We start from the raw sequence: 12,391 nt of genomic DNA, 5'->3' as shown, positions 1-12,391 counted from the left end.
ATATATATATATATATATATATATATATATATATATATATATATATATATATATATATATATATATATATATATATATCAGAAGGAGAACTAACCTATAACAATGAGCAGGATTAAGCTGATCTGCATCTAAAACATGGAAGGGCAGTGCATGGCTCGACGCTGACTACCTGCCAGATGTCAGCGCAGGGCGTACTGTGTATCTTCATCAGTTTTGGTTTCATGGTGGAGCAAGGACAATCATAGCACTTCTGCATCCGGTACCCTAGATGTTAGGTGAGGCAATGGATTGAAGATTTAGCTGGAGTGATGGCTCACCGTTAAAGGCTAGGCTCACCACCAAAAATATAAGATTTAGCCTGGTGCCAGGCCCAGGCAAGATTCCCAAAGCAGGGTCTCTGTGTCTAAGGCGGCAGAGGAGGGGTGACAAGAAAGCCGGAGCCCTGCAGCTTCGAACAGAACGGGGCGGGGTGAAGCTGGGGCATCTACCCTGTAGTGTGTCTTGCTGTCCTACTGTGAGATAGCTTTCTTGGGCTACCTTAGCCCCTGATAAGTCCTCAGAGCCGTTGTTCAAAAATCTCGGTCTCAGGGTGATAGTTGCAAATTCTAATTGTACTAGAGCGAGTATTTCTCTCTGCAATGCTGCGGGGCAGTCCGCACATACTGTTGAGATGCGTCTTTAACGTGAAGGGCCACATGGGGGAGATAAATTACGCATGTCAAGATTACATCATCTACGACAGCTGGGGGATGAGCTACAACCATGAATGAAGCAGAGGGGTTCCTTGTTGGGAGGTTACCAAGGGCAAAGAGTGGTCTGTCCTGGCAGGGCACCTCCCCCCCCTTCCAGGACTGATGATGCATTTGGAAGGTAATACAAAGCAGATTGGCCCCTTGTAGGCTTCGCTGTGGGTTTGCAGTTCTCTACAATGTACTTCCTTGTTGCTGGCTCTTGGGGTAAGCCATTTCCTTTCCTCATTCTTGGGACACCACTGCTGTTGTGCCTCTCCAGTGGGAAGAGAGAGACAATGGCAGATGGTCTGCAGTCTCTTAAGGAGATGAAGACACATTAGAGGGAGGTAAGAGAGGTAGAAAGTGAGGGGTAGGGGAAAGCTACCATTTTGGAACTGGTGGTGATAACAGTACTCTTTTGATATATGGATTTACATACACAGCATGGTCGTGCTTCTTTTTTTTTTTACTCTTTCATGTTTATGGAGTTCCAGCTCTGGAGCAGGAACTGTGCTGAGCTCAGCTCACTGCACAGCTGGTGTGGTAGACAGCCTTACCAGGAGAGTCACGTGAGGATCATGCCTGATGTGTGTGGGTCCCGAAGTGGGTCTCGGGGAGTCATTAGCATAGTGTGCAGTCAGTAAGTTTAGGGCTCCATCAGAATTGCCATCTGAAAGCAATACGGGCTGCTGTGGGGGCAGCGCACGAACAGCATGGAGGTACGGATGACCTCAGCCACTAGGAGGTAAGGTCCCTTTGGCTTCCCCTTGCTTTGCATAGACCCCAACCTCCAGAAGACTGGGCCTCTCCATCAATCCTCCAAAAGACAAAAACAGATTGCACTGTCCAAATGGAAGGAGGTCAGAAGGCAAATGAATACATTTTCTGCCAGCTGCTAAGAAGCTCATAATTTTTTTCTTTATTCCATTTATTCCAGATGCTATAGACAGCATTGGCTACTCAAAGAGGGACCCACATATCAACCATGATCTGATGTCTGTCTAGTTTGTGAAAATCCCTTTGGTGTAAGAGACACATTCAGAGTACAGAGTCCCCAAAGAGCCTACTGTGCGCTGCCAGGATCCTTGACAGTGTGATCGTGAGAAGGGAGAACTTACAGTGCAGATTAATCCCAAACAGCCATGACTAGTTTTGAGGGCAGTGCTCATGAATTCTTCCTTTAAATGCTTTGGAAGGAACCACAACATTTTCCTAAATCTATGAAACCCTTGGACTGATAGCTGTTTAGTAAGATAAAGGCGTGACTATGCTGAATTTTGGGAGGGGAGGCAAACTGTGAGAAAGACTTGTAATGCTTAAGATCCTCTGAAATTGCCAACAAATATTGTGGTTGCTGGGTGCAGGGGCTAGTCTGCGTTTCTCTGGACACTGAGTAACTTTTGTTTGGACAGGCAGTTACTCTGTTCAGACACCAACTGTAGACTCTCTCTTGAGAACTGGTTCAGGTTTCAGTTCCCCTCCACACACAGCAAGAGATGGAGGCTGTTATACACTGATTCTGGGGTGCCCCTCTGTTTCCCAAGAGCCCCCTCCCCCCCCGTTAAGTTTTCAGCATCCTTGCTTCTCCCAGACTCCCATTTCTCATTCTTCAGGCCTGAGAATCCTTGGGTTTCTATCGGAGTTTCAGTTACTTTGTGTTTTAACTTTGGTTAGCTAAGAGCTGTAAGCAGACCATCACTTTCTGCCATCATTTTCCTCTGAGCCTCAAAGCCACTCCAGAATCCTGTTGCTTTTGTCCACTTTTGGCATCTCTGGGTAGTTATGCCCTCCCACAGCTTAAAGTTTCCCCCTGCTGGAAGATCAGGTCGGGCAGGAGCTTGCCATTCGTCTCAGAAGCAGGGGAAGAAGCTATTGGAGATCCTTCCGAATTCTGTATTTGGTTGGCTGCTCTGGCTTTGATGTCACAGGCCTTCTGACAGTATCCCCTGGTTCATTGCTCTATGTAAGCTCTGTGTGCAAACCACCACGCTCAGAGGATGGACTTTACTAAAGAGTGATCAGATAGGGACTGGCTATTTATTTCCAATTAAAATTACTAAAATGGGGAGGGGGCAGGAGAGATGGCTCAGTGACCATCTGAGGGCACAAGTTCAATTACCAACATCTATATCTGGCAGCTCACAACTACCTGTAATTCTAGCTCCAAGGAATCTGACACTTTCTCACCTCTACACACAAGTACACACACACAGACACTCACACATTTATTCACTCATATACATACATATAAACTTTTTTTTCATCACAGATTATAAAAGATTGTGCTCCCTCCTTAGCCCAAAGCACATGCAGTGTTTCCTGGGAGAAATGTTCCGGTGTCTTCCTTGTGTTAAATCAGCTTAGATGTATGCAGAACAGAGCTGAAGACAGGTCTTAACAGTTTAGCATTCAGATCTCATTTTCTTTGGCAGTGCTGGGAATGGAACCCAGTGCCTTACGTACACCAAGCAAGCTCTCTGCCCCTGAGGCATGCCCCCAGCCTCAGTAGTTAGGTTTGTAACACATCCTTCCGTGCTCATCCCAGCGGTCTTTGCCCGTACCACAGTCTTCCTGACTCCATTTCCTCAGAAAACAAACCTTTCCAACTTTGGGGTGATGAACGTGGGCTGACAGGGGGGTCTAGTTGTTCTTGACACCTCCATCCAACCCTGTGTCCAACTCCCCCCTTCTTCTCCATGTGAAGCTGCCGACAACACTGATGCTCTGACCTTCGCTTGACGGGAGCTCTCCCTGTTGAGTCCTCAGGCCCCTCTACCCCACCCAGGCAGTCTCTGTTGATTCGGTCCTGTCATCCTACCCACCGGCCACTGTTCCTGAAAGGCTGTGTGCTGTGCTCTATCCTCAGGTAGTCTAAGCCTTTCAGTATCTAGGCCTCTCTATTCCTTTACACTGATAAAGATAAATATATTTTCTCTCTTTCTTATTAATAGAGGGCAAATAAATTTTAAGGAGCCAATTTGAGGATAGAACTTAAAAAAAACTTTTCTACTTAAAATTAATCTGTAAACTTAGCATACAAGTCATAGACATCACCATGGCATTTTCATACTTAGGTGTCATTATATCTCAACCTCATTGCCTCTCCATTTCCACTTTCACCCTCCACTTATCTTCCTCTCTGCCCTACGTCCCCAAATGGTGAATGATGAAAACAAACTTTTATCACCTTTTATTATGCTGGAACATCACTGCTTCTGTGGAACCCTCGAGTTACTTCCCCAAAGCGTGGGATGCCCCACACTCCCGTGCGTGGAAGGCCATCGCCTGCTTCAGTGACAGCATTTTGCACTCTGGAACACTAAGTTCGGAGCCTTACGGTACAGGTTCTGTGGACGTTTCCCCTGTTCTCACAGTACAGCGAAGAGGGTGTGGCAATGGTTTCTATTTTATAGACTAGGGCAGAGGCCTGGAGAGGTGAAGAGAAGAGCTGGGACTCAAAGCTTAGCTTTCCTCCCCGTCCCGGCGGTGCTGCGCGTGGAAAGATGCCACCTTTTGGTGGCTAGAACCGGGTGAAATAGAGCCCAACAAAAAGCAGTATTTCCAACCCCCAGGCAACAGCAGCTTCCTGATACCCCGCCCTACTCTGCCTCGGACCCAGGCTCTCCTCCACAGGTCAAAGGTGAGTCTGTCCAGCTAGCACCTTGCCTGGTCGATTCAAGACTGGGTGGTGAGAATGGGAGGCACCTATCGCTCCTGTCTTCCAAGCAGGCGCGTGCTGCCGGATCCTGAGGCCTACAGCTACCTTCGTCCCCTCCACCACCGCACCCCAGCTGATGCCCGAGTACCCGCCACAGGGCATGTCCGGCCAAACCCATCGCAGCTTTCACAACGGCTACCCGGAGTCCGGTCACCCCACCACCTCTCGTCACCAAACTGGGCCCTCCAGGCTGGGGACGAGTTGCTCTTACCATCAGCAGCCTTCGTGCCACGTTCCCGGGTAAAGGATAAGACACTTAGTTATGAACCAGCTCAGCATCCACAGGTGGAGTGCCAGGAGGGAACACGCGTCTTGTCCAGCAGGTGGCAGTGTGGAAACGTACATAGGACACTAGGAGGCCTTGAGGTTCCTGGCTTTTCAGTTTCATTAGAAATCTCCTCAACTCAAGGTCTTCAACAAAAAGTTGAAATGTCAGGGAAATGTAGAACAGCTTCGGGTTGTGAGACGAAGCATCGCTTTCTTATGCTGCCTCAGCAGAGTGGCTCAGGGCAGTTTGAGAACGAGTTAGTTCTCAGATAACTGTCAATCAGGTTTTCTTTCTTGTCTTCTCTTTCGGGCTTCTATTCCTCCTTCTCTGGAAAGCCAGGGCCATCTGTGACTGCGGTCAAGTTCCATGCAAAGAGAATTCACAGATGTAAAAAAGTTCAGACCGAGTCTTCTCTGCTTTGAAGCTATTGGAGGGTTGGATCTTAGATTGGTTGGCTATAGAAAGACGAAATTTCAGAAGAGTAGTGCCCAAGAGACCTTCAAGACTTGGGATTAGACTTATGAAATCAGAGAGCGAAGGCCTGGGAAATTCAGTTTGTTTTCAAGCAGCGAGCAAAGATGCTAACCAACCTTTTGGTTTCTTGACTTCAGAGCCTCGGTGCCTCCGACAAAGAAGAGAAAGCACATGCAGATTCGCGAGGACCCTGGGGACTGCTGCTCCTGGGCCCACCAGCACACGCAGATTCGAGAGGACGCTGGAGACTATGCGTGGGCCCACCACTTCAGACCAAGTGAGCAACTGTGGCCTTGTGACAAATCAAGGCATGAAAGTCTTGACTGCTGTGTCAAGGCTTTTGACCTGCCTCTCAGCAGCCTCACACAGCTATGTTCCCTCTCACAGACGAGCAACAATGGGCTCTGGGACTGTACTCCACTCTCTTGATGTATCAGTCACTCAAGTGTCCCAGGGGCAGTTGCTCTGTCTCCCCTGTGCACATAAAATGCTTTCTATTTCAGGAGAAACAACTCTCAGAGGATACAGACCCCAAGCCTGGGGAAATGATGTATACAGAGCTTTCAAGAGCCTATAGGCTACCTTTTTCTTTGTTGCCCATGATCCTTTGTAACTCTGGGTTCAAGTGTGTGTGTGTGTGTGTGTGTGTGTCCACAGTGTTTTGCTTACCTTAAATAACATGTAGCACATTTGTTTTGAGCTTAAAGTGATGAAGTTGGGGATAGCTTGGTCTTTTGGAACCTGAAGGCGAACTGTTTGGAATTTTTAGGATAAGGGACAGTTCTCCAAGCCAATTCTACTTGCTACTATAATCATTCAAATTCATGCAGTGTGAACAGCGCCCCAAATTCAGTTTATAAACCTTATGCTCTGTCTCCAGGAGTCAGTTTTGTGAGAAACCCAGGATTTCTTCCAGGGGCTCCTTCTCCTCTTCCTGTCCCTAAGCTCTCACCATCCATGCTCTAAAGCAACCAGCTGGGGTTGCTGCCTTTGGCTTAAATAAACCTGTGGTAGGAGAGAGCCTTTCCAGAGTCAACTGGCTTCCCCTGTGGTATGGGCACATGCGTATGTAACTTTGTTGTTTTTGTCTGTGGGCAATGACCTCACCCTCCCAGCCAGTTCCCAAATGTGGTTGTCCCTGAGAGTGGCCATGCTAGAATTGCAGTGGACATCAGTTCTGTTTGAGGTGAACCTTGACCTTACTGCCTTATCTCCTTTCTCACTGATCCATGAGCACTAATAGCCTTTTCTCCCCCACCACTGAAGCTCAGAATGCTTACTAAAGTCCTGCTTTTGGATATAGAACCTTCCGTCTACATTTCTGTACAAGGGCACCCTACTTTCTTTAGGGATGCAACCCACATCTAGAACATAAACACTAATTACATTTCCAGGCAGCTGAGGGAACCATCTGCCCACTCTTTTTCGGATGCCAGATGCCCCAACTGCCACTCATATCTTCCAGGAGTTTTTTCAAAGGACCACAGTGCTGCTCAGTTAGTCTTGGCCAGTCCAGAGCTAAGCTTCATCCTGTGGTGGTTTTTCTGTCTTAGAATGGGCATTGTTTTATTTTTTATTTTTTATTTTTTTCACCATCTTCAAGGAAAGCTCTGAAGAGCAAGTGAAATGTCTCAGCAGTTAGGAACTCCTGGATCCCTTGTTTAAGTCGTCTTTAAAGGTCACTGAAAAGCTGGCTGAAGGTAATTGGTTCCAGATAACTGAGAATGAGAAACAAGCAATTCCCAGGACAAACAAACAAACAAACAAACAAACACACAAAAGACCTAGCTAATCCAGATACCGTAGTATTGGCGGTTTTGGTATACATTTTCTGGTGCAGAGCTGCTGTTTGATTTGGTGATGCAGAGACCTGGGGCCTTTACAACCCTTGACAGTGGAAGAAGAGCCTGCACTGGTCTTATTGTCAGGGGTTGGGCTGTGTTTCAGGATCAGCCTTTGATAATATATTAGTTTTATTCTCATGCTGTTTCAAAATGCCTGACAACAGCAATTTAATGAAAGCCAAAAGCAATTTCTTTTGGCTCACAGTGTGAGCATATACTCCATCACTGTAGGGAAGACATGACCGTCTAACACACTCATACTGTATCTGTGGTCAGAAAGCAGAGCAAAAATGCTGGTACTCAAGCCCGCTGCCCACATCTTTCTTTTCTTCCTATTCAGCCATGTATCGCAGCCCACAGGATCCTGTCATCCACACACGGGGTGGGTCTTCCCTGCTCGGTTGAGAATTTCCAGAAATGTTCTCACAGACACCTCCAGAGGTGCGTCTCAACGGTGATACTGAATCCCATTAGTTCTACAAGAACTACTAGTCACAGCTGGCGACCTTCCCCAAGAAGTACGCATTGGGCAAGGCTTCCAAGGCGCCATTTGTGGCATTTGAGTTGTAGAACTGCTGTGTTGCTGTGAACACAGAATATTTCATGGGGGAGGAAATACAGACTCTCCTGACCCCACTTGCCTGAATATGAGAGGGTGGTAGTTATACCGTAGACCAACCTATAGAGAATATGTTTTTTGACGTGTGAATCTAAAAGAATTTGAAAAAGCGGCTTCTCACCACGGAGTTGACATAAAGAGCCAAGCCCTGGGGCAGTTTCTCAAGTTTCAAAAAGCACCAGGGGCTGGTTATTAAAAGTAATAAAAATGGATTCCAGTATCGACCTTGGGCCTGTGCCTGAAATTTCCCAGTGTCCTTGTGGTCTCCAGGACCCCATCGACTCCCTGCATGGCTGGCAGGGATGGATACCTTTACCATTTTGATGGGGGAAGGGCAAGAAATGCCTTTGTCTTCCACGATAACGTCAATGTCATTGGGACTGAACTCCTTCTGGCACACTTTTTCCTGACGAGGGCTGCAGGGGCAGAGCTGGCTTTCGGCTGTATCCGGTACCCTGACCTTGTTACCGCATGTGAGCAAGTACGAGGCCATGTTAGTCGGCCTCCGGTCAGCGCAGCAGATAGAGTCACTTCGAGACCAGTATTTCCCTAGGCTTTTCCGGAATAGCAGACATCAGCCATATCATAGAGTTCTGTGTGAATGCTCTCCAGTAGCAGGCATCGTCCCACTGAGCCGCCTCAGTAACTCAGGAGGAAGCTGGTGGCGCCCACACTTGGCAGATGAGGAAACGGAAGCTCGGAGAGCATCACTGTTTTCCTGGGTGTTTCTCCTTTAAGAGTGGAGGTGTGAAGCAAGTCCTTGGATGGAAGGAACAGGCTTTGTGGGCTTTTTTGTGATAGCCCACACCTGGTCTTTCCAACACCTGCTATCGCCCTTATTCCTGATCTCAGGCAAGATGTCTGTCTTCCACCCCCATCTCCTACTTCTTGCCAGTCAGTTCTCTTTCTGCCTTTATGTCCTTCCTTTTGATGACCCAATGATTATCATTAGTATTGCTCACAAGACATGGGCATCTTACCAACGGCTACACCATTGAAGAAAACTTCTCATCCTCTCCTACCATGTCATATCCAGAATACAGGGTTCTACAATATTCTACCTCATCCTGTAGCCTTTATGTTCTCTTTTTTCCCCTCTTCTGCGCTGTTCTCTGAGCCTCGGAGGAGATGCTATCTCATTTATGGCTGAAAAGTCAACAGTCACTTATTCTTGTCACTATGACTATTTTATTCGTCTCTGTAGTCACCACTGACCACTACAGAAAGAAGCTTCTCTGGCCAAAGTTGACAGTCCGGCCAATGGACATAAACATGATTATGTGGAAGACAATTTGATGGGCATATCATGATCATTTAGCAAAAAAACAGTGGTAGCCTTCCTGCAAGGGCCTATGCTCTCCTCAGCCATACGCTTTTGACTAGGTTTATAATACCAGAAGTGAATTTCCTCCTGTAGAACAGGCCTCAAATTCAAGCAGAAAGTGGTCGTTTACTTCCATCACAGACTTGACACTGTTGTACGAGGGTTTCATCTTGCCTGGCTGACTGGTAGAATCACTTTCAGGGTCTACACTGAACAAGTCTGCTGGTCTCAGTCCTTCCTCAGCAGTAAGCATAGCATCTTACGGCCCTCTGTGGGCTAGCCAGCAAAGAGGAAGTTTCCAGCCTGGTTCTAGATTAATTCCTCTACACCCTGTGACCAGAGAATGTGTATCTTTGGGTCTTCCCGGCTACTTTTGGTGGGAAACCCATAACAGTTGCTATTGCCAGCATTGTTTTGGAGGTCTCAGGGCCTCCTTGGCACAAGGAAGTAGCCTATCCCCGGCACAGAGATTTTCATTTAATTATATCATTAATTGATATCATTAATGAGCAATTTTAATTTCCCCTGTGGCTAAGGATGCTCAACAGTTTTAAAAACATTTATTAGGAGCCATGGCTTAGTAGTTAAAGGCACATGTCGCTCTTACAGAGGTCCTGGCCCTACATGATGGCTCACGACCACCTATAACTCCAGTTCCAGGGAATCTGACACCATTTCCTGATCTCCATGTGCACAAAAAACATACAGGACACACAGACATACATTTAAGCAAAGCACTAATAATAAAATAAGTAAATATTTTAAAATATTTGTTGGCCATTTGTATCTTTTCCTTTGCAAGTTCTCTGCTTAGTTTCTTAGACCAATTTTTAGGTTGGGTTGTTACTTTTCTTGTTTGGCTTCTGTGTATGTCCTCGGCATAAATTCTCTGTCAGAGGTGTATCTAGCAAAGGTTTTCTTCCATTCTATGAGGTGTCTTCCACTCAAATTCTTTCCTTTGCTATTCAGAAGCTTCTTAGCTTTGTGAGGTCCCATTGAACTTCATGCTGGCCTTACTCTAAATGACAGAGTCCTATTTAGAAAGTTCTTATCTAGGACTGTCTATTACCCCTAGCAATTTTAGAGTAGAAGGTCTTTGATCCGTGAGGAGCTGAGGTCTGTATGGGTGAGAAACTAGGACGTAGGTTCATTCCTTTACATGTGGATAGCTAGTTTTTTAAGCACCAGTTTGAAGAGTCTACATTTTTCTCCAGTGTGCATCTTTGACATCATTGGGAGACACAGAATATTGGTGTCACAAAGACCTGTACCAAATTAGGATGTTGACTGAAACAAGTAAAATTGAAAACCAAAGTCATCAAATTGCCTGATAACAAACATAAAACCAATTAGATCTGTTGGCTTCTAAACACGAAAATTTAAGATTGGCCCCAGAAGTCATGTCACCTCAGGACCAGGTTGCCAACATTGTTATCCCCACCTGCTCAGTGCTGACATCCTCCCCAGATGGACTCTCCTGTTCCCAAATGGTACCAGCTGGTCTTGAGAACATATCCCAGAGGTTCAAACCCCATGGGAAATAGAGCATCTTGGTCACTTCATTACCCAAAGTGCTGAGATGTGCCGTGCTTGCATTGCATTACGTTACATGGCCACCCCAAATGCAAATAGTTAATGCTAAATGTTGACTGATCCTGGGTGACTGCCCTTCTGGGGCTGGGCCTAGCTTTCATTAGAACCACACATACAGGAAGTGTCAAGGAGCTGTGTAGGAGGCAGGATCCTACAGGTGTCCAACCACCTTTCTTGGAGCTCGCTGACCTGAACTTATCCTTTCTTACGGCTGTGGGTTCCAGTCAGCAGCTCTTCTCTTGCCACCCAGCACTTGGTGGTTCCCACGACTGTTCTGCTTCACACACGGCCTGCTCCCTAGCCCGTGAGCTATCTGCGAGGCTTAGCGGTTCAGCCGGGTAGGAATAGTCTAACCCACCTGTTTGTTTGTTTGTTTTCACAGTGACAAGTAAGACTCATGGCATTGATGTGCAGGACCACGACCGAGAGGGACATAATGGGATGCCTGTGGACCAGTGCTCTCCTGCTCTGAAGTGGCAGCCATACCAAAGTGTTCCTTGGCATAGCTTATTAAACAGTCACTATGAAAAACTGTAAGTGGTCTTAGCAGTGCGTTGGGATGGACTGGAAACGTAGTGCTATATTTTAGGACTAAATCCAAGTATTTGGGCTTAAGTGCAATCTCTGATCAAATCAGGTGGGCCACTGAGAAAGGGTCTGTCCAGCCCCTTATAATTTGTATCTTAAAGAATCGTTGGGACAAAGGCTTCTGGCTTTCAAGAGCCCAGGCTTGTAATTACAACTTACTTTAATTTACCTACTAAATGTTGGAGGGAGAGGAACTTTTCCCAGGATCACAGGCCCGGTTAAAAGGAAAGCTGGGGGGCTGGCCAGATGGCGGAGGTGCTTGCTGTCAGGTTTGCTGACGTGAGTTCCATCGCTGGAACCTGCATGGCGGGAGGAGAAAACCGGGTCCTACAAGTTGTCCTCTGACCTCCACATGTACATCACCTTCAAAATAAACGTTTAGAAAAATAAAATAAAAGGCAAAAGGGAAACAACTGGAAAATAACTAACACCTAGTCCTGCCATAAATTTGTGATGCTGTAGAATTCTTTGGCGGTCATAGTGAACTGGTTGCCAGGTGACTTGACTACTCCTAATATTTTTGCTGAGAATCGATGCTGTCAGGTTCAAAGTCAACACTTTCTGACAAAGAGTAGAATTTTCAAGTAACAGATACAACACGAGATGAGAATACTGGGCCCTGCACTTGAGGGTCTTTTGGGTATTTTCCAAATTCAAATACAGCAAAGCTTTTCTCTGGGACCGTTAGGCTGGTTAGGCTACAGGAATAAACATTTTTCTTGAAGTCAAGCCTAAGGAGTCAAAAAGATTTTTGGGAGTTGTGTTTAATAGGTATCAAAAGGAAGCTAATTTCATTGCAATCTCACAACTGTGCCTGTGTCTGTATGCAATTTGAAAACAAAGGGAAGGCTTCTCTATCTTGCTTCTGAGACAGCCTTCCCTTGGTCATCTTTTGGAGAACATTTTGTGTTCTGTCTGAAGCATGAAACGGTGACACACAAGGTGTGTGTCTTAGTAAAAGCCTTCCTGTTTCCATGCATCTGAGTTGGCCAACTTTTAAAAGGTAAGTGTTCTCTCTCTCCTCTCAGAAGACACTTTTAAAATGTGTTTCTGTGTGGTTTAGTGTGTAGAAGCACTCAAGGGCAGTTCTGAGTTCCATCCCAGGAACCCACAAGATGGCAGGAGAGAACCAAATCTGACCTCCACCTGTGCTGGCACTCTAGAGTCTAACTCATAGACAGAGCACACACACACACACACACACACACACACACACACACACACACACACAC

At 46.4% G+C, this 12,391-nt stretch overlaps 1 protein-coding gene across 1 annotated transcript in view; it reads left to right on the top strand.

Moving 5' to 3' along the window:
- Myrfl (myelin regulatory factor like) overlaps nucleotides 1–12,391 on the top strand; it is a 102,200-nt gene that overhangs the window by 36,495 nt on the left and 53,314 nt on the right. The window contains exons 3-6 of the mRNA XM_055626201.1: nucleotides 4,304–4,371; nucleotides 4,461–4,689; nucleotides 5,329–5,468; nucleotides 10,954–11,104. Coding sequence (XP_055482176.1) covers nucleotides 4,304–4,371; nucleotides 4,461–4,689; nucleotides 5,329–5,468; nucleotides 10,954–11,104 — 588 coding nt within the window. The remainder of the gene's footprint in view (nucleotides 1–4,303; nucleotides 4,372–4,460; nucleotides 4,690–5,328; nucleotides 5,469–10,953; nucleotides 11,105–12,391) is intronic.

The sequence above is a fragment of the Psammomys obesus genome, unplaced genomic scaffold (genome assembly GCF_907164565.1).
Source record: "Psammomys obesus unplaced genomic scaffold, mPsaObe1.curated_primary_1811, whole genome shotgun sequence".
Classification (NCBI taxonomy): Eukaryota; Metazoa; Chordata; class Mammalia; order Rodentia; family Muridae; genus Psammomys; species Psammomys obesus.
Note: the sequence above shows the minus strand (reverse complement) of the source record. Positions and strands in the feature narration are given on the sequence as shown.